This window comes from Drosophila pseudoobscura, chromosome 2 (genome assembly GCF_009870125.1).
Source record: "Drosophila pseudoobscura strain MV-25-SWS-2005 chromosome 2, UCI_Dpse_MV25, whole genome shotgun sequence".
Lineage (NCBI taxonomy): Eukaryota > Metazoa > Arthropoda > Insecta > Diptera > Drosophilidae > Drosophila > Drosophila pseudoobscura.
Window position 1 is genome coordinate 9,894,836 of NC_046679.1, and position 24,236 is coordinate 9,919,071.

Here is a 24,236-nt window from a genome sequence, read left to right on the forward strand (position 1 = left end):
ACATTTCATATACCTATCGCAACAATATAAATATACCCTAGGAAAAAGAGTATTATAGAATTCAGGAAATGTTTGTCATCCGATTCTCCAAAATCCGTAGAAACTTGTCAGTCTGTTTTTTAAGGCTAAATCAGTGAGATTCAGATTTTTATGATCTTAACAAGACCAAGAGTAGCAATCGGGATCAAAATATTTATACAGAAAACAGATCAAATGCATGAATAGGTATTCAATCAAGAAAAAGTCATTATTAATGCTTAAAAAAATGTTTGTAAAACCGAATTTTAGTATAAATGAAAGGAAATGTCGTATACGAATTTCCATAAAAGGAAAACTTAAAAAAATCAGATCTTGGAGAAAATTGATTCATTTATCGGATAAAACTATGTGTTCAGGGGTGAGAGTGTTATCTTGCAAGTAATATTCAACCGAATATCAAAATCGAGGAATATAATTTCCAATCATGGCCGGAGACCGGTTAACCCATTGTAGACCAGTGATTATTAACATACACTGCACGAAAATGATGAAACTTGTTTGGATGTCATGGCCATTTTTGTTGTAATTGAAAAGATTTATCTTCACGAAGAATTTACAGTGTAACTTTCCGCGTATTAACACAGGTTGTTCTCCTGTTTAAATAAATTGGGGTTAAGTGAGATAAGTTGGTTTTTTTCATCGGTATATTCACGGTATATTTTTGACACCATGTCTAGTTCACATACCTTGCAGATTTCATACTATGGTATTTTCTTTTCCTGATCAGTGTCGAATGAAAACAGACAATTGTTGTTGACCTCTTTTGTATAAACCTTATTTTATCGACAATAAAAAACAAGAGTACTTATGGTTGGTCCTACGTGTAGGAAATTGATACATCAATCGGATTAAATTATGTGATATGAGGTGAGTTTTCTAGCTAGCCGGTAATATTAAACCGAATATCAAAGTCGAGGAATATGAACACAAATAATTCTTCGGTATATTCCTGGTATATTTCGAAAATGAAACGGTATATTTCTAAAGGTCACACTGAGTGCAACATTTGAAAAAAGTCTAAATAACGGAAAATAGATATATATATGTATATATATACATATATATCTATATATATAACGGTGGAGCATGTTGTAATGTTGGAGCTTGTTGGAGCATTTCACATTCACTTTGCTCATTGCTCCGTTAGGTTCCTTGCAGTTCGGCTCGGAACACGGCAAAACAGCCGAAAAGAAGAGGCACGAGAAAACAAAGTAAAAGAAGCATTTTGCCAAAGGCGGCGCCAGATTACTAAAAGTTCTTCCCCTTCTTCCATTGTCAGCAGATTTAATAATCAAAATAATAGTTCAATGCGAATGTGGAATATTGGATGGGGGAGTCGGTGTGTATTTTGAATCGAGTGTAAAAGGACGGCGAAAATTACTCTACCAGCAACAACAACACAACAGAAGTAGCGTAGTAGCGAAAGGCGTGCAAAGCAGAAGTAGTAGTAGTAGTGGCAGAGTAACGGCTTCGCGTGTGTGTGAGTGTGTGTGCAATGTGCTTAGCACCACGCATGGAGGAGGACGACGACGACAGAAGAGCAGCAGACTCGATGCAAAATTGAAATTAAATTTCCACAAATTTTATGCACGCGACGTGTGTCGGCCCCAATACTCGGAAACAAACGGGAAACGGAGTCTTTACGCTGGGTATGTAGCATCATGTGGATTGGTACGCCAAAGGCAAAATCAAATGCATTGAAAGCCGGCACAACAAATTGTTGTAAATTTCATAAAAGAACAGTTAAAGTGTGTGTGCTTGTGTGCGTGTGTTAGAAAAAACCGTGTTCTCCATCTCCCTTTTTGCTCTGCGTTTTGGTTGTGTTCTCCTTTCATTGTGCGTGTTTTTTTTACTGTTGTTTCGTTTGACCACCAAACGCCTTAGAGTGCTCACGTCATCTCTCTCCTCTGCCCATAGCAGCCACCGCAACAGAACCGCAACAAAAACAACAACTACAAAAAATACTACTGTTGCTATCACTTATTCCTACTACACACTCTACTCTGCCCATTATAAGCCCTACAATGTGTACGCACAGAGAGTGCGAGTGTGACAGAGTGGGAAAGAGAGGGAGATAGAGTGAGAGAGAGAGAGGGCAGGGCATGGCATGGCAAGGCAAGGCTAGGCTCAAACTCCAAGAATGGCGCTCGCCGCTCATTGTGTGCCCGTGGCAGTCGGTGCGGCTTTATGCTCATTTCATGCTGATTTATGGCTCTAATAATAGGTTCGCTCAACACACAGCTTCCGGTTCCTAGCCAAAAGGATTACACTCGTTCGCACTCGCTTTGGTAGAAGGCGTCGCTGCCTTTTAGGCTCTTTCCGGCCACTTGATAGTTGTTCTTATTGGAGCTATAAAAAGGAATTGGAATATAATGACAGAGAAGGAGAGAATTATGAAAGGGTTTACCCCACTTCACCACCCGCTCTCTACTCCCTCGCGCTTCAAAGCACTTTTAAATTGGTTAATTACAGTTATGTTGTGGCCATGGGCATGGGCATGGGTTACGCCTTGATCGATTAAAGGCATTTAACGCTCAAGTGGGTCTCCATTTGGGAAAGGAGAAGGGGGCAGGGAGCGTCCGCGTGTGTTTTTTACTCGAGTGATTTGCATCAGAGAAAACGTTTTAAGATAAGCGATGGGCGATGGGCGATGAGCGATGGCTGGGTTAACGGTAACTACAAAGGGGAATGTAAGGGATTAGTGTAGTGATGAAAGTAACTCCTGCCGTACGCCCATGATCAATGAATGATGTACCCCCAGGGATACACCCAGTGATATCATTTACCATTCAACAATAGGAGGAGGAAGCCTAAAAACCCCCATTACTTATTCCAGATTATGTAAAATACATTTTCTTTCAGCACTACACTTCGGCAGCAATTGGAAATTTGCATCTATTGACGAGAAGGAATAATGAATCGATGACTGTTGGCTGCTGCTGCTTCTGCTGAAACCGGCCACATCTGCCAGCTGTCTCGTGTGTCTTATGTGTGTCCTGCGTATCTTCCGTCTCCAGTGTCTGGCCCCAGCAGGAGTCAAGTGTGCCCCAAAGTCGAGTCCAACATTGTTGTTTGCCTGAGGCGGTCGAACCCAACCAAATCCAACCCCAAAGGGTCGGAGTCCAACCGAAGCTTTGCCTGCGGCTCAGCCTGCGCAGCTCCAACAATTGAGCAATTGAGAGCGCATTAGTGATTGGGAGAGCGGATTGCGCGAGAGTGTGAACAAACAGTTCGAGCTATAAAAGGAAACGCCGTCGGCTGGCTGGTGTTTTTTTGTTGCCCGCTTGCGGCCTGGACTCGCCTGGCTCTCCACAGTGGAAGGAAGTGGAGCAGCAAGAGGAGGGGAGCACAGAGCCGACACGGAAGTGGTGACATCTGTTTTTGCCGCTTTGTCAGTGCCATCCGGCTGCCAAAAGCCGAGGCCGAAGCTGCAGTAGCCGACCGAGCCACCCGAACACGAGGCGACACGAACACAAGTGTGGAAATTGGAATTTTTATTCAAAACAATGCCCCTGCTGCAACAGGTATGTAAATAATAATAAAACCCATTCGCACTCCTCCTTTACGGCGGTAATTGAAACGCTCACGTACGATTCGTGACTACGGAGTCGGAATTGGAGTCGAACCAAAGAGAGAGATAGAGAGAGAGCGAGCGCGACAGACAGAGAAGAGAGTAACTGTGTATCAGCTGTGGTCTGGTCTGGTCTGGTGTTGTGCTCGGCTGTTCTGTGCTGTGGGGCTTATCTCACCTATACAATTGGGATTTCTACGCGCGTGTGTGTGTTTGTGTGCTGCCTGCTGGATGATCCTAATAAGATTAGTGCCCAACTTGTACGTACAAAAAGGACTTGTAAGAGTGCACTCTCCTCTCCCGCACCGCTTCTCCAGCCTATCCGCTGGGGAGGGGAGGGGTCGTGGTCGTTGTCTGTTGCACATTATGAGTAGTTGAATTCGATTAAACTTGTGGCGTTCTGTGCCTCCAACAGCAGACAGGCACTGACTACTCTACTGCAGCGCTTTCGTCCTTCGTCCTTGGTCCTTGGAGTACACACAGACGCGAGCAGCAGGGACAGCAGGAGCAGTCGATTAATTGTACTCTTTGTTGCGCAAAATAGTTGCGTGATTTAATTTCCTCCGCCTTTATATGTTTTTTAATTCACTTAAATGAGCACTGATTCGATTAATACACTCGCTCACGAAGCTGTGGAGAGAGGGAAAGAGCATAAGAAAAAGAACAGCTTGGGCAAGCAGTCTAATGCTTATATGCACTGCTTGAACTGCTTAATGCATCGAGTGTATGATGAAAATTAAACATCTTCGGCGAAATATTGAACTCGTACACTTTTTGTCTAAGAAGATTACTTTGCCTTGCGGTGTCGCTACTCATTATTACTTTTGCTATGATTTTTCCCTCTCATATTAAGAAAATATATACATAAGAAGATTAGAGCATACCCCAGAGACCCTGCTTGACAGATGCTTGCATCCAATTGGGGCGGAACGCGAATTTCGGGATGTATTTAAGTTACTAAATTACTTTTGGGAGGGAACTTTGGTCGGTATTAAAGCTCACGAAGGAGAATTTCAGAAAGTTAAATGTAAACCAAGGCGTAAATACTGTCTTCGAACATGCATTAAGTTGTCCCAAATAAGAAAAAGTCTTGATATAATTTTGTATATTATACGATTGAGTAAATTAAGTATTTATGTATATATTGTAGATTTTTTATTTATTCACTACCTCATCTAAGCCGTACATAATTTGTATCCATGCATCGTCGTATTATACTCGTGATTGGCATGTCTCTCAAAAACTTTTGTTTATCCATCAGCAAATTAATTATATTCCAGTCGGATATAAATTCAAATCAAAATTGTGTCAGATACGGCGGTTGCCCTTCGCCTCCAGAGGACACACATGTGTACATTTGCCCGTAATCATTACAATAAATGTATGCCCCACACACTTGACTCGATGAACGCACAACATGGTAACCGCAACCCCATGCCACATGCACCACCACGCATCCTTCCCAGCCTCGCACAAGCCACCAACGACCCTCGACTAGATTTAAACGATCCTAAAGCGACTGTCAATATGTGTGACAGGTTTTTTAAGACGGCTCCCAGGCTGCTCCCTGGCTGCTCCCTGCCTGCTCCATCTCCATCTGATGGCTGGGGCACTTCCAACCATTGTTGCATGCGTCGGCGTCTCTGCGTTTGTATCCTTGCAATGTCCTCCCTCCGCTCTCCGTCTTTCGTCTCGACTCGTCTCGTCTCCGAGTCTTCCGTCTGTCAGGGCGGATGGGCTAAAAGTTGTCTCATTGTCGACTGTGACATGCCTGGGCCGGGCCCATCGTCTATTGCTCATCATTCAGGCATTTGACGATGGCAGAACCTTCCACCATTCCACACTTGAGAGGCATGGGTGGTGATGGCGATGGCGATGGCGATGGCGCTGGATCCAAGGATCCCAGGCAGAAAGGGGCTGTGGCTGTTCGGCTGGGACTGTTGTGCCATCGCATCATCCTGCATCCATGACAATGGCGCTGCGCATTTGTTACAATGTTTACACAAATATTTAAGGATAATCCGACGATTTCAAAGGGGTTATTATGCAATTTTTCTTCTCATTTTATTGTGTGCCAGATGGCAACAAAAAAGGCAAAAAAAAAGCAATGTAAAAACTCAAAATAGACACAGAACTGAATAACTAAATGCAAAATGTCAATTTCGTCGTGTAAGCAGACGTCTATCCCCTTGAGGGGACGGGGGGCTGCGGATGGGCTTTACATCCGTACATATTTATACGCTCCTGGTACTCGGTAATGTCTAAAATGCGTCTACTTCCTGCCCCGCACCGCCCTGCCCCACCCTGCCTTGCCCCACAACTTAATGCGCTTCTCCCTCTATTTTTTATATAGAGATATATATCTGTATTATTTATATTTTTTTGCATTCATTTCCATTCACCCGCTGTTTAAAATGCCTATAAATAATGGCGACTCTCTCTCTCTCTCTCTCTTTCCTTCTCTTGAGGAATGGGGCATCCTGGTGGCAGAGCGGAAAATTTGTCGGTCATAAGAAATGTTGAGCATTTTTATTTGCCATTTCGATGCGCTGCTATATGTGTTGTGTATGTCCTGTATGTCCTGCTCTGCATACGACGACCCCACACAAATGTATCCCGCTGTGACATCGTTTCATATTCCATTTTCTTTTATTGTGTTCCGCTTGGACCTCCAAGGATTGCACTCAATCAGAACTTTGGGTTAGAGTTCAGTGTTGGGTCATCTTCGGGATGGGTCTGCGGGTTGTTTTGTAGCCCAGAGGAGGCTACGAGTAGGCAGGAAAGACTTGAAGATCTTTGAGAACATGAATACACGTTGAATGTACTCTTTTGACACTCATTTAAAGGTCAAGGAGATAGCTATCGGGATGTTCTATAGTTCCATTAGCAGCATTCCATTCGCTTTCGCATCGTATAGGTCCTTTCGCTTATGGGAAATCCCCAGTTCCAGTGCTTCCATTGTGCCATCTCTCTTCCTGAGGAATAGAAACTTGTCTAATTGAAAATGTATGACAAAAGATTGCCAAAAAGGATCTGCAACATGTCAGTACCTCATAAATACAAATATCATTCACTAATGTTGGCTTGAACCAAAGCCAAATAATGAAATAAAAAACCATTCAAAGTTCTGCCACTCGAAAAAATGAACCCAAAATAAGAAAGGAATCGACTCTTATCCAATTGGGAGGCTAATAGCCATCTGAAATTTGATTTTCAACAGTCAGGAGGCAAATCATTCGCATTATTCAAATCGAACACAGAAGAGTGCCCCGAACTGGACTGAAACGGCGGGCCCGGAACAGAAGAATGGAGGAAGGGCGGACGGGCGGACGGCCACTGAAGTGAGATGAGGCTCCAAAGATGAATGGAGGAAATATCATTGTGTTTCGGTGGGCAGAAGGACTGCTGCAGGACACGAATGCTGGACGGCATTTACAGTTGGTTATGTATCCTTAAGTATATGCCGCGGGGGTGTCTGCCGACTGCCGACTGCCGCCCGCCTCTACGACTCTTGGTGGCTGGCTGGCTGGCTGACAGCTTAGGATGTGTCCACCAGCAGCAGCACCACCATCGTTTCTCTCCCTCTCAATTGGAATGTCTCGACATTTCGCGCAAATGCCAAAAGTACAAGGCGTCCTGCAAGCATCCAAGAATCCAAGGATTCAACAATGCGGTGGCGGCAGCAGCAGCGGCGGCGGCCCACGGGGCCCAGAGGCACATCATTAAAATGTCGATACCAAGCAAATCACACGCCCGCCGCCCGAAGGATAATACTCGCCTCCCACCAACAATAGCAACAACAACAACAACAACAACACAAATAACTATAAGGAAATATCAGAAATGCGAGACAGGAGGGATGCGTTTTGTTGCACTGCCTGGGGGCAGGATGGGCTGGTTGCGGGATGAGTGCGTGGGGTGCCGCCGTATTAGGGCGTAGCCCCAGTGCAATATGAGCCTCTGGCATTTAAAAAAGAGCAGAAAAAACAAGAAAGCAAAATGGAAAAGCGGATAAAAACACAACGGAAAAACAGAAAACAGAAAAACGAGTGCAAAATTCAATTGAATTTACTTGGCCAGACATCGTATACGTCGGCGTGGCACACTCTACACTCAACTAGCATTTAATGCATTGGCTGTGGCATGCGTGGCAGCAGGTCTCCAGGCTCCTCCTACTCCTGCTGCTGCTCCTGCTCCTGTGGTTAAGCGAATGATGAGAGAGAGGAAGAGCAGCAGCAGCAGCAGCAGCGGGATGGCGGTGGTACACGGTGTCGAGGCATCTACATATACAATGCTGTTGCGTTATCATTAAAAGCGCACAAAAATGCGGCAAAAGAAAATAGAGGAGAGAGCAGGGAGCAGGCAGCATGCAGCAGAGGAAGGGGCAGTGTGGCAGTGGCAGGAACAAGGGGAAACAGAAACAACTACAAAAGACAACCACAAAAGGCCAGCACCCTGTTGGAGTCGCCTCTTGTGTTCTTTGTTTTTTTTTTTATCCAGCCTCTCTCTTTTTTTTATATGTACAAAGATTGTGTATGAACCCCGCAGTCGGAGTGCCTGCCCCCCACACAGTGGTTGCTCTTCAGTGCCCCTGAACCAAGGGATCTGGGGTAGATGCATTCCATGTGGTATATGCGACACCCGGGAAAGTCTAGGATGAAATCAGTGGAAGGTCAAGCCCGAGGATCAGCTGGAAAGAGCCCTCGGCAGAACTGAAGTATTCACTGACCACGACCGATCGGTTCACGACCGAATCTCGGGCCCGGAGAATTCAATAACAAATTACACTACTCTCGAATAAGGTTTTTCTGCTATTTTTGTACTGCCTTACAGCATGATAAAGTAAAGATAGGCCTGTTTCTTCCACTAATAATAGACGCAGACCTTTTATTCATCATTCATATGATTGTTTACAGAAAGTTTCATGGTCTGAATAGAACTGAATAGAAGCGAAATGGAAGCACAAAATGTCATTGAAGATATCGAGTAAAAGACCTCAATGTTGGCTCCTCCGAAACAGAGACTTGGTGAAGATTTCTATAGGTTTCCTACTTTATTCTTCCAAATATTCCCTTCTCCTCATTTGTGTCCTTGATTCTATCGTTTCAATAGTAGAAAGATCACAAAAATTAGGATCCTCTATAATGTGTACCTTCGATTTCCTTTCAAAATTGCCTTCCCCCTTAAAGTTTAGCATACTTTTTAGCATAGTTTTCACTACCACAGACCTCATCTCTCTTCTCCATTCATTGGGCGTTTCTCGCATAAACGTTTCGTGTCCAACATTGACAGTTTTTTAAACTCTTTTCGAGGATCTCATACAGCACAGCCTCTTCCTTCCCACCAGAGCATCGCACATTCGAGTCCTTTGACAGCAGTTCCACTTGGTTTTGTTTCTCTTTTCAGAATAGGCCTGAAACACAAAAGTTGTGCCTTTTCGCTGCCTAAAAAATGTGCATCATACGACGCGTTCCGGGACGCCACCCGTGGGAAGTGGCGGGTAGCGGAGGGGAGGTGCAGAGGGGTGTGGCATGGTGTGTGGCATGAGAGGATCTGAGAGATCCAAAAGCAGAGATAATACAGTGCGGAAAAAGCGCGTGTTTTATTTCCACTTAGCACTCACTCCCGGCACTCGTTCTCGCTCTCGCACTCGCACTCTCGCATATTGAATGCCTGTTGACGGCTGCTTGGCCCCTCTCTCTGCTGCTCCCTGATGCTGCCACACCCCTCTCTCTCTCTCTCAGTGCTTCTGCTGCTGCTGCTGCCCCTGTAGACTCCTCTCTCTGGCTCTCTGAAGGGAGAAACAATAACAGCGGCAGCAACAAAGCCCCGAGAATCGGAAATGTTGCCGTTGAAACTGAAATGTCGCTACGCTTCTCATCGTTTGTTGTGTCCCTCGTAGAGGGGGCAGCAGTCAGCAGGGGGAACAGCCAGCCACCAGGAGGGGCAGTGGTATGCAGCAGATTGTTGATGGTGGCAGTGTAGGATGCCATGGTGTACGCCCCATGTAAACGCTGCTACTCCTGCTCCTCCATCTCCTCCTCCTCCTCCTCCTGCTCCTGCTGCTGCTGTCAGTGACTTGCCTGAATTACGATATTGTTATTATTAAATGGATGGGCGGGCAAAAGGGAATCTGGAGGCAGGAAGCCCATCCCCGCGAAGATGTCTCTGAGCCGCTTTCTCCTTGCACTTTGTTGATAGTTGAGTTTTGATCCAGAAACAGCATTTAATGTCTTGTTTTCATACAGATATTGGACAGAACAATACGCAATGCACTTGCAAAGGGAAGGATATCTACCACCCATATCCCCCCCCCCTATGCTCTCGTGTATCTGCATTGGGAGCGACACATGGTGTCAAAGCAGAAATCAACTTGTGCGCTGATGAAATGACATTCAACATTCGAACAGACATATAGCCAGGCAGTCAGGCAGCCATGCAGCATGCAACTCAATTTAATTTGCCCATGCATTGGCATTTAATGAAATGCAGAGCAACAGAACAGAAGGACACAGAAGGAGCACAACTGGAAAGAGCAGAGAAGGACGAGCATCGGCAAACAGTATGAGGAACAGCAGATGGAGCCTAGCCTCCTCCTCCTCTGCCTCACTGTGCATACACTCGTAGGCGCAGCAATTACGTGCCACTGCATTAGACTACGCTACAGCCACACCCACACCCACACCCACACCCACACCCCCAGCCAGTATCCAGTATCCAGGATGCCTGTGTCCTGCAGGCATTTGCATCTTATCGAATCCACTGTCGCCCACGGCCACAGCCTTCCCTTCTGTCTGCCCGCCTGCCCCTTTGGCTGTTGACAAAGTTCCTTTCGTTGAATGTTTTTTAATTTACAAAACCTTAAATGCGGCGCCATTTTATTCCTCACTTATTGATCTGATTCCAGGACGGGATATATACTTGAAAGAAGCCTCCGTTTTATGGCCAGACTCGAGAAAACAATACGAAATCAAGGAATGTGCTCTCGAAATCGAGTGACATCATAAAAAGATAGATTCCCAAAAGATTTCTTTAACCATTTCTCAGTTCCCTTAAACATTTATGGATAAATATACCCGTGATCTTCTGCATGTGCACTCCGTTTGGGGAACTTTATTCTGGAACAAAGAATAAGCCATAAGATTCAACGAAGATTATTAATTTCCATAAGCTCATAAAGGGCTTCTGAAGGAATGTAATAAGAGACTATTATGGAACAGTATATATCGCAATTGGGACAAAGATTGCAAAGGATTACTTATTCCACATTACTGGAAAACCTGACCTCCTTTCATGTATGGAAAGCACTGGGAAAACCTGAGGCTAATGATTAGAATAAAAATAAAGGAGTGGACCTGGCTCTGTTAATCAGTTAAGTTATAATTTTCCTGCAATATTGGTCTACCACCTATCTTTCCTGCGTACGCGTCTGGCGTCATGCGGCAGTGCTCTTCGGTCGATCGGTTGGGCGCGAAGAGGGCTTCAGCTTGGTGTGGTATGGACCACTTGATGGTGCAGTCATTGCTAATAAACGTCCAAAAACCCTATAAAATGTCTTAGTACCTTCCAAAATCGTGATGCTCTTTGTAGTAACTTGATTCCTTCGGCTCCACAAGTGATCATAAAGTGCGATTGAAGTGCCTTTTTATAGATCAGAAGGGAATCCCAATATGAGAATAAAGGAATTTATTCGGCGCTGGATTCCCTTGCAATTACTCGTAAATTTCCCCCGTTGAAGGATTAAATATCCATAACTTTTCCTCCTGCAAAGAGAGAGGACATCAGCGGGGAAGACTCGTCCTCTTTCCAGAGGGATTTGAAGACTCTTCTGTTAGGAACACGTAGTAAATATGCAAACACTCTATTACCGCTGGCAAATTCAAATGCATTCGGCCATAACTCTTATCCTTTATGGGGCAACCACAGCCCCCCCTCTACTCCCCTGAAATCCACAGCCACTGCTGTCCGTCCGGCTGCCTCCTTGGCAACATGTAATCGGCCATAAAAAATTACAACTGTGCATTAACCTCTCTGTTGAGGGGAGGCGGGACCCCAATCGAAAGGAACCCCAATCGAATGGAGTGCCACAGTGGGAATGCAGCCCCCAAAGGGGTGTGGGGTCGAAGGGGCTGGCGACGACAAGGACAACATCGTTATTGAACGCTTATCACTACATGCCATCAAATTTTAATGCCGAAACCCTTTGGGCCACGACCAGAAGGAACAGCAGGACCAGTAGGCAGCCAGCGGCAGTCTGTGGCAGTAGCCAGTGGCAGTGGCAGTGGCAACATACTCGTATCTAATAAGTGTTGCAAGCGATGCAAACATCATAATTTGTACGACTTTTGAAAGCAGAAACTTGTAATTTTCCAGAGGCCAGAGGCCTCCCTCCACCTCTCGCCCTCTAGGAAATATCATGTGTGTGTGTGTGTGAGTGGCAGGACATGAGAATCCCCAGGCAAATCGCTTGCCAAAAAAAAAGGGGAGAAAATGCAAGAAAAGGGCAAAGAAAATGGCCAACCATCGAGTAAGGGGGGAGGAAGGGGTCTCCGGTCCTGCCAGCCGACAAGCAAATGCACAAAAGCCAAAGTCAAATGGACATTGGATAAATAACTACTGAGTTATGGGTGGTGGATCCTTGAGCAGGGACAGGAACTGGTCGGCATCCAGTGACAGAGAAAGAGAGCAAGAGATTCGGAATATCTTCATGTAGCAATCAGCTGGCAGGCCATGGAATGGCAGGCAAAGGATATAGCATGTGCCAGGGATAGAGCACGGGGCTGGGGAGCAGCAGCAGCATCAGCAGCAACGAGGAGCAATGCCATTGAATCAAATTTTGCAAATCCTCTACGACAAAAGACGAGAGACGCGACGCTGATGCAGTAGCACCAGGAGAAGGAGAAATCCTGCGACCAAGAGCCCAGTAGTCGTCACAGTCTCTCGATAGTGCGACGTCCAAATGGAGGTGGGGATGCAGAGTGGTGTCTGGGGTAGTGGTTGCCCCATAAAGAACTGATTCAGAGAAGCTGTAGCCCGGGAGATTGGGAGCTTGCGGTCCTCCCGCCATAGCCATGGCCCGCAGTCAATAGGCCAAGGGTGTTATCTATGCGTCAACGGGTGGTTAAGATTTTTTGTCGTATTCAATTTCGTTGTTTATGGGTCTTCCTTTTTTCTGAGAGAGCAAGAGACTGCAGGCACCAGAGGCACGTGTCTGCTTGATGGAGATGTTACTTTTTTGGAAGAGATTTCCTCAAGAGGTACTTGTGTGGTACTCTGCAAATAGGGGCATCGAATGTCAAAGAAAGTTGTGTAAAATCGGCCCATTCTTGACCATTCTTTAGAGCTGCTTCCTGGAAAGGAAAGCATTTCTTTCTTTGGAGTTGCTTTGGAGTTTTTTTTGACATGTTTTAAATTGAAGGACTAAAAGTAAAAGTAGACTGGATAAACCTTAAGACTCTTAAGACTGCATCTTCGAAACAAGGGCTTAACAACGTTCTGATTTGATTGATTTACAGATGGCTACAGATGCCCATGAATCCTTCCATTTACATCAGATATAACCCACGAATGTGAGGGACTAAATGCCCCGCAAAACAGGAGCTCTGCAGATACGACAAACTTGTCAATCAGTCAGTTGCAGTATTACCAGACAGGAGATGCCGAAACTCTTCAGAACAGTCTTCAATGGTTTTAGAAACAGCAAAATTATTTGGAAATCTCTGTCCAAAAGAGCATCGCATCTTCGTAGCCAAATGCCACATCCTTCACTCACTTCTTTGAGTCTTTTTTGGCTGGCATCTCCGTCAGCGAAAGCTTTTGGCATCGTGGGCGTCTTTTGTACGTCAGATGCGGATGTGGACACGGATCTAAATGCGGATGTGGGATGCGGACACGCGGCCTCGGCATTACAAAATAGCTTCAAGACTATTTGTAATTTGCATTCATTGACGCCGCTTCTCTGCTTTTTATCGCCTGCCACAAGTTGCAAGTGTGCTATCTGTGTGGCAGTGCGGCAGTGTCCTGCCTCTGTGTCTGTGTCTGTGTCTGTGTGGGAGGATGTGACGTATGTCGGCTGGAAACAAAGTCTGAAATCCTCCGCCCACCCACACAGGCTGTGTGGCACTGTGGCATATGTATGTGTCAACAGGCCACAATGCCCTGCCGCCTCTCAAAAAGTGAAAGAGAGCGCCGGGGGGAGTGAAGAGTTGTCCGGCAACGTCGCCTCCTCTCTGTCCTCCCTGTCTCCTGCCACACCCAAAGAAAAGAGGAAGAGGAAGTGTGGTATGCGTGTGTGTGTGTGTGTGTGTGTGTAGGCGGCGGATGATTGCCGTGCGTGTACGATGGATGTTCGTGCCATTTCCGACTTTGCCACGTACCTTCATCAAGTTGTCATTCAATTTTTAAATCCATGGCAAGTTTTGTACTTACGTAGTAGTTGTGACAACTTGACAAAAACTAAGGAAGCCATCGCCAGCCGCCCGACGACCGCCGCTCGCCGCCTGTCCTCCTCGCTCTTCGTCTCCCCTGTTTCCTCCTCATTCAGAACTTGCCACACAAGAGCAAGTTTTTGCCTGCCAGGAAGAGCAGCGCAGGAGAAAGACAGAGGGAAGGAGATCTTTAAGAAGAGTCCACATGTAGGACCGGGAAATCGCTTCATTTCCACACTCTGCATAGCCTGAATGATTCTTTAAAAGTTAATTAAAGTTTATGCAAAAAATAGATGACTTATTGATGCATTAACATTTAATTGACAACATTGCCAGGGCAATTTAGCTTTTGCCTTTTTTATACCAGGTACTCAACGGGTATAGGGGTATATTAGATTTTTGGTGGAAGTGACCCCCTGACCCCCTAAAGTGGCATATCTGAGCGCCTAGATCTAAGAGACTCCTAGAGCTAGAGCAACCAATTTTTGTATCGCACTGTTACAAGTGTATGTCAAAATTTCACCCTGTTTCCAAAACGACGGAAATCTGTGGCAACCACAATTTTGATGATACGAGAAAAACCAAAACCGCAGAATCGTAGAGAAGGAACATATCTAACAGGTTCCCAAATCTGGATCAAATCGGATCCTTATTATAGCCAGAAGGATCAAATGAAACTCAGTGGCCACTCAAAGCCTCACACGCGCTTGCTCATTACTCATTAAACACTTCCTCGTGCAGTGTGTGCCCTCTTGCGGAGGAAAGCGAGAGAGCAGCACACATACTGACTGGATTTAGGGTATAAATGTAGCTAGGGCCGCAACTCACAACGTTCCCGCTCGTTATAAATATTGTTTTTTTTTTAAATCAAACAAAACTGCGCTTTAATGCAACTCTCAAATTCGTAAATCGGCAAACTAAATGTGTAAATATGTATACAGTATGAGGATGTATATTTATGTAAAGCAATCAAGGAGTTAGTTGTTCAACTTATAATTCACTACGGTCTCCACTTTATGGAGGCCCGTCGAGAAGGAACGCAGCTGAACTGACTGCGCATTCGGGATGACAAATGCTTCCGACTCGCCCCATTTGGCGGGGATCTCGGTGTTCCCCGGCGTGTGGATCTTCAGGTCGAAGGCGCAGATGCAGTCCAGCAGCGGCAAGTAGCTGACTGAGGCCGAAATCTGGCGCATTACTTCGCGAATCTCGTTCTGAATGCGAGTCAGATCCTTGCTGGACGTCCTTTGGGAAGGATCGGCGACCTGGTTGTCCCCCTTTTCGGCCTCCATTTTGAATTCCCAGCACTCGAGCACCTCCTTGCTATGAGCATTCGTGATGACCATTGAGACTTTTCTGATCATATTCTTGGAGAGCCACTCTTCGGTCTGGCTGAGGACGTTCTGGAGGAACGTGGTAATCCTTGGGTCCTTGGACATTAGAATGGTCAAGCCATATTGTTGGGTGGCCTCGAACTTATCTGACGGGTAAACTCCCCGTTGGAACAAAATCGAATGGATTCCGTACTTTAAGTAGTCCACGATAATCTGTGCGGATCCCTTCAACGTAATGCAGTTTTTGGTTGCTTGGGCAGACGACATCTTCAAAAAAATCAAATAAAAATAACTTTAAAGAGAAATTAAATGAAAATTGTGTACTAAAATCCCACGACAGTTTAATACACGCCAGGTATGATATCAATAAATAAATAAAAACTGAGGCAGAGATAGATATAGCAGAAGATTTTACACTAAATTGTGCGCTTAACAGGACAGGAGAACACGGAAACAATTTGGAAAAACAAAAACGGAATGCTAAATTAAATCAGAACCTGTGCCTGCCTGAAAAATTGCCCATAGGTGAAGGTAATTTAATCTTTAAACTCGATTTGTATGCGTTTTCTTTGGCAAAATAAAGTCTTTATCACACGATGAAATCTCGAAGGTGGTCCGCCAACTTTTTTTTTGGGTCTTACAACTGAGAGCGTCTTGATGCCATTTTTTATGTGAGAGCGGAAACACAGATAGATATATGGAGCATGTTTTGTTGTGTATTTGTACATTGTATATTGTATATATATCCGTAACATAACCCCACTTGCAACAAGCAAACGAGTCGTATTGAGCGAAATAAGACCCGAAAAGAGGGCCGGACCACCTTGTATAATTTCATCGTGCTCTAACAGGTTAAGATCAGTGGTGAGTAGACTTTCTGAATTTGAGAGCAGTCCAACAAGCAGTGGATCAGCAATGTAATTGCTTTTTCTCGATTCTCATTCTCTTTGCGATCATTAGCTAGTGCGTCTCAGTGCCACAAAAATTCTCGTAATATCCCCAAGTTTAGAATCATAGAAACAGTGTTAAAATAACCATTAAATAATCATTGTTTCCCACAAACAGACACCTTCTTGCGGCAGAACGTAATCCTTGCGCTGTTATTCCCGGAACCCTTTGATAGTAGGTGACTGGAGCACGACTCCTCCATTTATTCCCCCCTGCCGCTACTCATGGCTTACCATTATGGTTACTTGTTGCCATGGCTTGGCTTTTACCCACCCCCTGGCACTCCGGCCACACTTTTGCAGCTCATCATGTCTGGCATTCATCAGGGTTCTGCTGCTTGTCCTTCGTCCTTTGCCGTTTCCCTTCGATTCCGTGTTCGTTTGCCGCATTAATCCCCCCTCGGTCGTCGGTCGTCGGTCGGTAATGAGTTGTACGCCATTTTGCGCTAAATTGTTTGGCGTTGGCGAGTGCCTGATAACAATATTTGCACTAATTTGGCATTTTTAAGTGTGCTCCACTGACACTTGATGCGCTTTTAATTGCGCCCGGGCGCTCGAGAGGTGCTTCTGTCGAGGAGGAGCAGGACGAGGATGCCAGCAGGAACAGGAGGATGCCAGGCGGCCAGCACTCTTCTGCTGTTGCTGGTGCTGCTGTTGCGGTGGGTGCTGTCTGTCCTGTCCCCCTGTCTGTCTTCTTGTGGCTCTCCTCCTGCGGTTGCCTTGCCAACTTTCTACGTTGTTGCATCCGCATCGGCATGCTTCTCGTTCTGGCTCTGACTCTGGCCCTGGCATGTGGCAAGAAATGTGAAAGATAAACGATTCATTAGTTGCAGAAGCAGGCAGCCACTGAGGCACTTTCTGTTGTGTGCACCTGCAGCCTCCCTCACCCCCACACAAGGACGAAGCCTCGATGTCTCTGCCGAGAGACAATAAAAGTTTCTCCAACTGGCGCCCGTTTTTATTACAATTACAGTTGAAATCTCTTGCTCCGATGTCATCCTTTGGCCCCAGCCTCTCACGCTTCTCGTTTTCCGTTTCTCCTTCCAGTACGACACACCCGACTGCTCTTCTGGAACTAGGGACAGTGGCAACATGCGCGCCTTGAGCGGCCTTGAGTCCGGTTCCGCGGACCTGCTGCAAAAGCACTCGACGATCAACTCTCTGCTCGAACACCACCAACAGCAGCAGCATCAACAGCAGCAACAGCTGCAGCTGCAACACCACCAGAAGCAACAGCAACAACTGAAGCAGCAACAGCAGCAGCTACAGCCACACGATCTGCTGGGCAGACGAAGCACCGACGATGGACTGATATCATTCATAAACGGTACGACACGATATTTTCCGTCAGTTCTAACATATATTTTCTAGGGGTTTTCAGTGTGATTTAGAAGATTTAAACTAAGATTTGCACTCTTGTAAGCCGAAAGGTATTTAATTTCTTTACAAAACCATTTTCCAGAGCAGAAAAAGGAACGTAAGTATTGAAAATGATAATGTATTTTGGAAGAAAAAGGGAAACTCCAATCATCAATGGTCTTTCGGTCTTCAATTAGCAATGGAAACAACTCAATCGAAAACATTTTGTTTAACTAGAAAATGGGTTCGTAAATCAATTTATTGGTAAATTAGGGACCCATACGATCTCGAATGCTACGGAGAACTGTAGGGCGATTTCCTGCAAGCTCGAAAAAAAGCGCAGCCATCCGCTCCATCTCGGGACATTGGCTAATAGGCGGCCAGGCTAACAAGCCCCATCATACTTGGCATTACGTCCCAAAATGCCGAAGGGAAGCGTTTCCAAGTGTTTCAGTTGCCCTGGAGAACCTGTCAAGACGCCTCTGCCTTTAAACAGCCTGCATCCAATCCATCCCAACGAAGATTTAGCTTTCATAGCTCCCCTGGAACCTGAGCCTGAGGGCACCATCCCTTGACGTCGAAAATGAGAGCCACTATGAGGAGATCTGCCGCCGAGCCTAACCTTAGATCGATGTGCTCCTGCAGGCGGAAAGAAGTACCCATTCTGTACTCTAGTAAAAACCAATCGATACGTTCTTGTCGAGGCCCACGAGAGTCCTGTCCTATTGGATGTGTGGCATACATTTGCACGAATTAAATATGTAGACTCTATGATGAAATGAGTAAAAAACCCATGCTTCAAAGATCATTTTCGTGTATCTGAAAATCTGTACATATGTGGAGGGGGGGAAACTCCTATAACTTTCGTTTTCCTGTCAGTCAGTCGTGTATGTATATGGGATATATAAAAGAGAGCTCAATCGTTTTTTACTTTTAGGAGCCGGCACACACAAAACATTTTCAACATTTATTTAGTATATATCGTTATTGTTGTAAAGAAGATATTTTTTGTTTGTATTTCAAGTCATTTCAAATTTGCATCCGCGTTACAATTTTGGTTACAAATTATTATCCTCCGATCAAACGGCGGAAGCGCAAAGAATAAATTTTAAAGTAGCCACCAAAAAATTTTAAATATAAAATCCACCAAATTTGTCTCTCGTACACACACACACACACACACCCGCACAAGTGCCGTGCCACACACACACACACACACACACCACGACACACGTGCCACACACAAGTCTGAGTCTGCCAGAAAGATCGCCCTGTGGAGGTCGGAGCACACCCGAAAATCGGTTCCCGGTGTTCACGTCCGCGAAAAGGAGTCGCGGGTATGGGGGGCATCGAGGAGCTGTTCATCAGACAGCAGCCATTGATGGAGCCCACGCTGGACCGCCACTCGTTCGTTCACCAGTCGCCGTTCGTCGACGATGTTGGAGACTTTATACCAAGCAGCGAGGAGACAGGCTGCCCCACCAGCAGCAGCAGCAGTTCGGGGGACTGTAACATCGTCAGTAGCGACATCAACAGCAGCAGCGACTGCAGCAGCAGCAACATCAGCAGCAGCATCAGAAATACTGGAGGCAACAACAGCAGTATCATCATTGAGGAGGACCTTGGCATGATGGCGGCCGGAGATGGGGACCAGAACTTGGCTTCCAAAAGCAGCAGTCACGACAGCAGCGGAGGCAGCAGCAGCAACAGCAACAGCAACACAAATAGCAATAGCAAGGACTGCAGTAAGTTTGGGGGTCCTGCCAAAATGCCAAAAACGAAAGGACCCAACCATCGAGCGACCATCGAAGGAGCCAACACATATTTACGCTTAATTTATTAGCAGTTTTTGAATATTTGCAAAGTGCTTGAGGAGGCAATAGTTTTTGATTTATCGAGGCCCTGCGCAAACTTGTAGATAATTGTTGACCATACACTGCATCGGCATTCTGCATACTCTTTCCAGATCCCATCACACTCAGCGATCTACTGGGACTTTGCAGCACCACAACTGGAGGAACTGGAAGCGGAGTGGGAGCTGGAATGGGATTGGTTGCAGGCACAGGAGCGGGAGCCTTAGACGGAGGAGGAGGAGGCGGAGGATTGGCCACTGCCCAAGCCAGCAATCAGAAACAGAATCAAAACCAGACCCTGAACCAGAACCAGAGCAGCGGAGACAACGGCATCAGCAGTGGCAGCACGAATCGTCTGAATGCCGCTACTACTGCCGTTGCCGCCGCCTCTGGCGATGGTGTGGGCGTTGGCGTTGGTGTCCAACTGTCGGCCAATGCGGCCATCTACTCCCCCCTGACGCCCAGCTCCACGCAATCCTCGGCCTCGCCAGGCACCACCAAGTCGAATTTCGACTACTTTCAGGTAAATCTTTGGCCAATGTTCCTCTGATTCGACACGAATAGTATCGAATCCAATCGATTGATGCCTGAACTTTTGCGAGTGTTCTCTCTTTAGGAGGCTCAAACCCTTTTTCTAATAATTGCACTCAATTTGCACCGATTTCCAGTAACTTTTTGCTTGTATCTACATATTGTAACCCATTCCCCCTGTGTGTCTGTCTTCCCCCCTCTTTATATATCGCTCTCTGTGTCCCTCTATATCTCGCTCCCTTTGTATATCTTTCTCTCTCTCTACCTCTCTCTGTCTCTGTGTGTGTTCGTCTATGTCTTGTCTAAAATACCCTTGCAGAGAGCATTACAACTTTGCCATCGACTAGGCCAAATATTAGGATTGAAATGGAAGAAAGGAAGAAATTCTGAATGCTTTTTTTTGGGATATCAGAGAATGCTGGCAGAAAATGTTAAAATTTCGATTCAAAAATCAAGAATCATCTTAAATCCAATTATTCCGTGTATAGTTTTGTCTGCTTTTATGTAAATTTTGCAAGATTTGGCCTCAAAGTCGCTATACCATAGAAAATACATGACGATAGACCATTTGTAGTGTAGGAATCTTTAGTAATTCTGTATATTTTGCAACAAATAAAAATTAAATGATTTCAAATATGGCTATTTATATAAAATCGAACATCTAGATCCTTTATCCTATGGCTTCCATGAAACAATCGTTTTACAGGGGTATTACATCACCGTTCCATTAGCCGCATGGGTCTGTTTGCTTATGGGAACATTGTACAGCTTATAAGGTTGATTCGAAGAATTGGACTATTGGCGGGGTATTAGTATCTCTCTTGCCAGGGTATTTCGGCTTCGTTCTTGAGACGAAGATAACTTGAACCGTTTAACTGTTTACCGTTTGACCATTTGACCGTTTCCTTTCCTCATTTTTAATTTATTTGATTTCCATATTCTTTATCTTTTTTATATGTCTGAATTGTTGGTTGGAATTGGCGAAAAACAATAACAATTAAACAATAGTTTGAAAATGTTGCACAAAGTAACCCACTTAAGGCTTTCCAAAGAACAAACATCAGCTTCGATTGCTCTGCACCTTTATCGCCAAGTACGCCTTCATCTATTTACAATCGCTCCTTTCACAGTTCACCTTTGGTCAGGTAATGCTATACTCGTAAGCGGCACTGCACCACAACTGCACCCGCCTTCTACAATATCTCGTGTGGAATATATTCTGGAACTAACCTTGAGCCTGTGCTTCCTTCTTTCTTTGCTGCCCCTGCAGCGACAGCAGCAATTCCTCCAGCGGCAACGGCCTGTCAACCGACTCGATCAACATGCTCTACCAGCAGCAGCGCCAGGAGCCGCAGGGCTTCTCAGGCAGCGGCCTGGGACTGAACCTCCAGAATGCCTCCACGCGCTCCAACACGCCCGAGAGCCAGAACAGCAACCAGTCGATCAATGAAACCAATCTACTGGACATGATTGTGGGTGTCTCAAAATTCTAAGGGCAATCGAATCTGTTCTCATTTGTCTGATTCTTTCAGAACCTGCTGTCTGTGAATAGCAGCCGACTGGCAACCATGCAGCAGCAGCAGCACCACCAGCAGCAGCAGCAGCTACACCAGCAACAGCAGGTCCAGCAGCAGCTGCAGCAGCAGTACGCGAACCTGAACAGGAACTACGAGCAGCAGCTGTCCGGCAATGGGAGCCAGCACAATTTCGACCTGAACGGAGATCTCAATCAGTGCGGATTGGATAACTTTACCAGCGTGGACATGGAGCTGGCAAAACTGCAGAACCTGCAGCGCATCAACACGCTGAAGCTGCTGCAGGCACAGACGCAGCAGATGCCGCTGCTCAGTCAGCTGCTGCAGAGCTATGCCGGGAACATTCCTGCTGCGACCAATGCAGCCAGCAGCCTGACCAATCTCGGAGGAGCGGCGAATGGATTTGGGCCCAACCTCACGGGGCAGGACGGCGGCAGTACCAACGATGGGCATCTGGATCGCGTGGCCAAGTTCCATAGGAGCTCCGCGGCCCTGTACGATGCCACCTGCACCTGGAGCGGACAGTTGCCGCCACGATCGCACCGAATGCTCAACTATTCCCCAAAGGTCTTCCTGGGCGGCATACCCTGGGACATCAGTGAACAGTCGCTCATTCAGATATTCAAGCCATTCGGCTCTATCAAGTGAGGACAAGAACAACCATTTCCCCCTTCGATGGGTCTTAATTTCTCTGTTTATTCTGTGCAGAGTGGAATGGCCTGGCAAGGAGCAGCAGGCTGCACAGCCCAAAGGCTATGTCTACATCATCTTTGAGTCGGACAAACAGGTGAAGGCCTTGCTGTCGGCCTGCGTGGTCCAAATGGACGATGCGCACAGCGGCAGCAACTACTACTTTAAGATCTCATCGCGTCGCATCAAGTCCAAGGATGTGAGTGGAAACCATCTAGATACCCAGACTCGTCTTCAATTTCTGTTTTACGTTTCGCAGGTTGAGGTCATTCCCTGGATCATAGCCGACTCGAATTTTGTGCGCTCTAGCTCCCAGAAGTTGGACCCCACAAAGACCGTTTTCGTGGGCGCCCTACATGGAAAACTGACGGCCGAGGGCCTGGGCAAAATCATGGACGATCTCTTCGATGGGGTGCTGTACGCGGGCATCGACACGGACAAGTACAAGTATCCGATTGGGTCGGGACGCGTGACTTTCAGCAACTTTCGCTCCTACATGAAGGCCGTTTCGGCCGCCTTCATCGAGATACGCACCACGAAGTTCACCAAGAAGGTGCAGGTGGATCCGTACTTGGAGGATGCCTTGTGCTCGATATGCGGCGTGCAGCATGGCCCCTACTATTGTCGGGAGCTCTCCTGCTTCCGGTGAGTGCTTCATTCGGAGATTGTATACAGAATCACACTAAAAAGAACTCTTTTTGCAGCTACTTTTGTCGCAGTTGCTGGCAATGGCAGCACAGCTGTGACATTGTGAAGAACCACAAGCCCTTGACGCGCAACTCCAAGTCGCAGGCTCTGGTGGGCATTGGCCCCGCCTCGTCGACAGTCTCGCTGGCTTCCTCCAATCACAGCAACAGCAATACAGAGCACAAGATGCCGCAGCAGCAACATAACCACCATCATCATCATCAACAGCTGCATCACAACCAGAGCCACCACAACCTCCACCAGCAGCAGAAGCATCACCAGGTCAATCATCATGGCAATCTTCATCAGTCGCACTCGCAGCAGTCGCAGTCCGGAGGAGGAGGCTATGGGCTGCTGGGCAATGCTGGAGCCGCCGCCAATGCTACGGCCACTTCGTTGTACAACTTCCAGCAGCAGCAGCTCCAGCAACAGCAGCAACACCAGGCGATCTAAAGACATCCTCCCATCTTTTAAGCGTACCGTTTTAACGTGCTACCGATACAGCGTTGAGCGTAGATCGCAAGCAGAGAACAGCGCACTCCCGGACATTATGGCCGACACACTATCATTGCAAACGACACAGACAGAGATACAGAGTTTTATTGATGTGTATAAATATATATATGTAGAACAACGTTACGAGGTATGAAGTATACGATTATACGCGTTGATATCCCCCTTAAATCTTAAGGCTTAAGGTCCCTTAGTGTCCCCCTCTTTGGACACCCAAACACACCCCCAAACAAGACACAGACACTCACTCTACACACACTACTACTTTTTGTACTATTTCTTTGATAATCATGCTTACATATCAAACAGCATTTGGATCAATCGATGCTTGAGCGATGAAATGAGCGATTTCATTTACCCATCATAACATCAATCTAGCCACAACACTATAATTGTTACTTTTTGGCTAAGAAAGCTGTTCTAAACCTATTCTATATTTGGTAATTGTCTAATTTTAAGCTAACAAGAGAGGGCGCGGAGGCTGGATCGAGAATCAGGACTAGCTTCCCGCCCGCCCGCGAGATTGGAGAATCTCTTTTTTGTTATTGTTTATTTTTTTTTTTTTGCGCTATTATTGAGGAATTTTATGTGGTTTCTTTTTACATAGCCAAGGCCCATACATATATCCAATATATATATATTTATGGACTGTCCGTTGAGCGTTAATCTATCAGGGAATTTCAATTTTTAGAAGCATTTTTAAAAATTGTAAATTCATTTACCTTTTGCCCACCCCTCAAACACCCCCAT

General features: G+C 46.1%; 3 protein-coding genes and 1 long non-coding RNA gene across 6 annotated transcripts; 1 reads left to right on the forward strand and 3 right to left on the reverse strand.

The window, feature by feature from the left end:
- Positions 1-351: 351 nt before the first annotated feature.
- LOC26532792 (uncharacterized) lies at positions 352-952 on the reverse strand. Its single transcript, XR_001451655.2, has 2 exons — positions 726-952; positions 352-632 (listed from the first exon to the last, which is right to left on the reverse strand). It is a non-coding gene; the product is annotated as an uncharacterized lncRNA (long non-coding RNA).
- A 156-nt stretch (positions 953-1,108) lies between these two features.
- orb (polyadenylation element binding protein orb) lies at positions 1,109-23,657 on the forward strand. 3 transcript variants are annotated; one of them, XM_001358310.4, is made up of 11 exons: positions 1,109-1,250; positions 1,322-1,688; positions 2,902-3,563; positions 17,366-17,645; positions 19,644-20,053; positions 21,070-21,206; positions 21,332-21,533; positions 21,594-22,240; positions 22,305-22,485; positions 22,546-22,931; positions 22,991-23,657. In XM_001358310.4, the coding sequence occupies exons 3-11, from the start codon at positions 3,546-3,548 to the stop codon at positions 23,424-23,426; spliced, it is 2,697 nt and encodes an 898-aa protein (XP_001358347.3). In that variant the 5' UTR covers positions 1,109-1,250; positions 1,322-1,688; positions 2,902-3,545; the 3' UTR covers positions 23,427-23,657. The 3 variants fall into 3 exon arrangements, with proteins under 3 accessions (XP_001358347.3, XP_033232936.1, XP_003736438.3); XM_033377045.1 differs by having other exon boundaries at positions 1,128-1,250; positions 1,319-1,688; XM_003736390.3 differs by lacking the exons at positions 1,109-1,250; positions 1,322-1,688; positions 2,902-3,563; positions 17,366-17,645 and adding an exon at positions 18,597-19,422.
- LOC117183355 (uncharacterized) lies at positions 5,950-14,351 on the reverse strand. The gene is made up of 2 exons (XM_033377047.1): positions 14,039-14,351; positions 5,950-6,585 (listed from the first exon to the last, which is right to left on the reverse strand). Exons 1-2 carry the CDS (start codon positions 14,280-14,282, stop codon positions 6,494-6,496), a joined length of 336 nt encoding a protein of 111 aa, XP_033232938.1. The 5' UTR covers positions 14,283-14,351; the 3' UTR covers positions 5,950-6,493.
- On the reverse strand, positions 14,932-15,720 carry LOC6897114 (mitotic spindle assembly checkpoint protein MAD2A-like). Its single transcript, XM_002137262.3, has one exon. The coding sequence runs from the start codon at positions 15,636-15,638 to the stop codon at positions 15,015-15,017; it is 624 nt and encodes a 207-aa protein (XP_002137298.3). The 5' UTR covers positions 15,639-15,720; the 3' UTR covers positions 14,932-15,014.
- Positions 23,658-24,236: the final 579 nt, after the last annotated feature.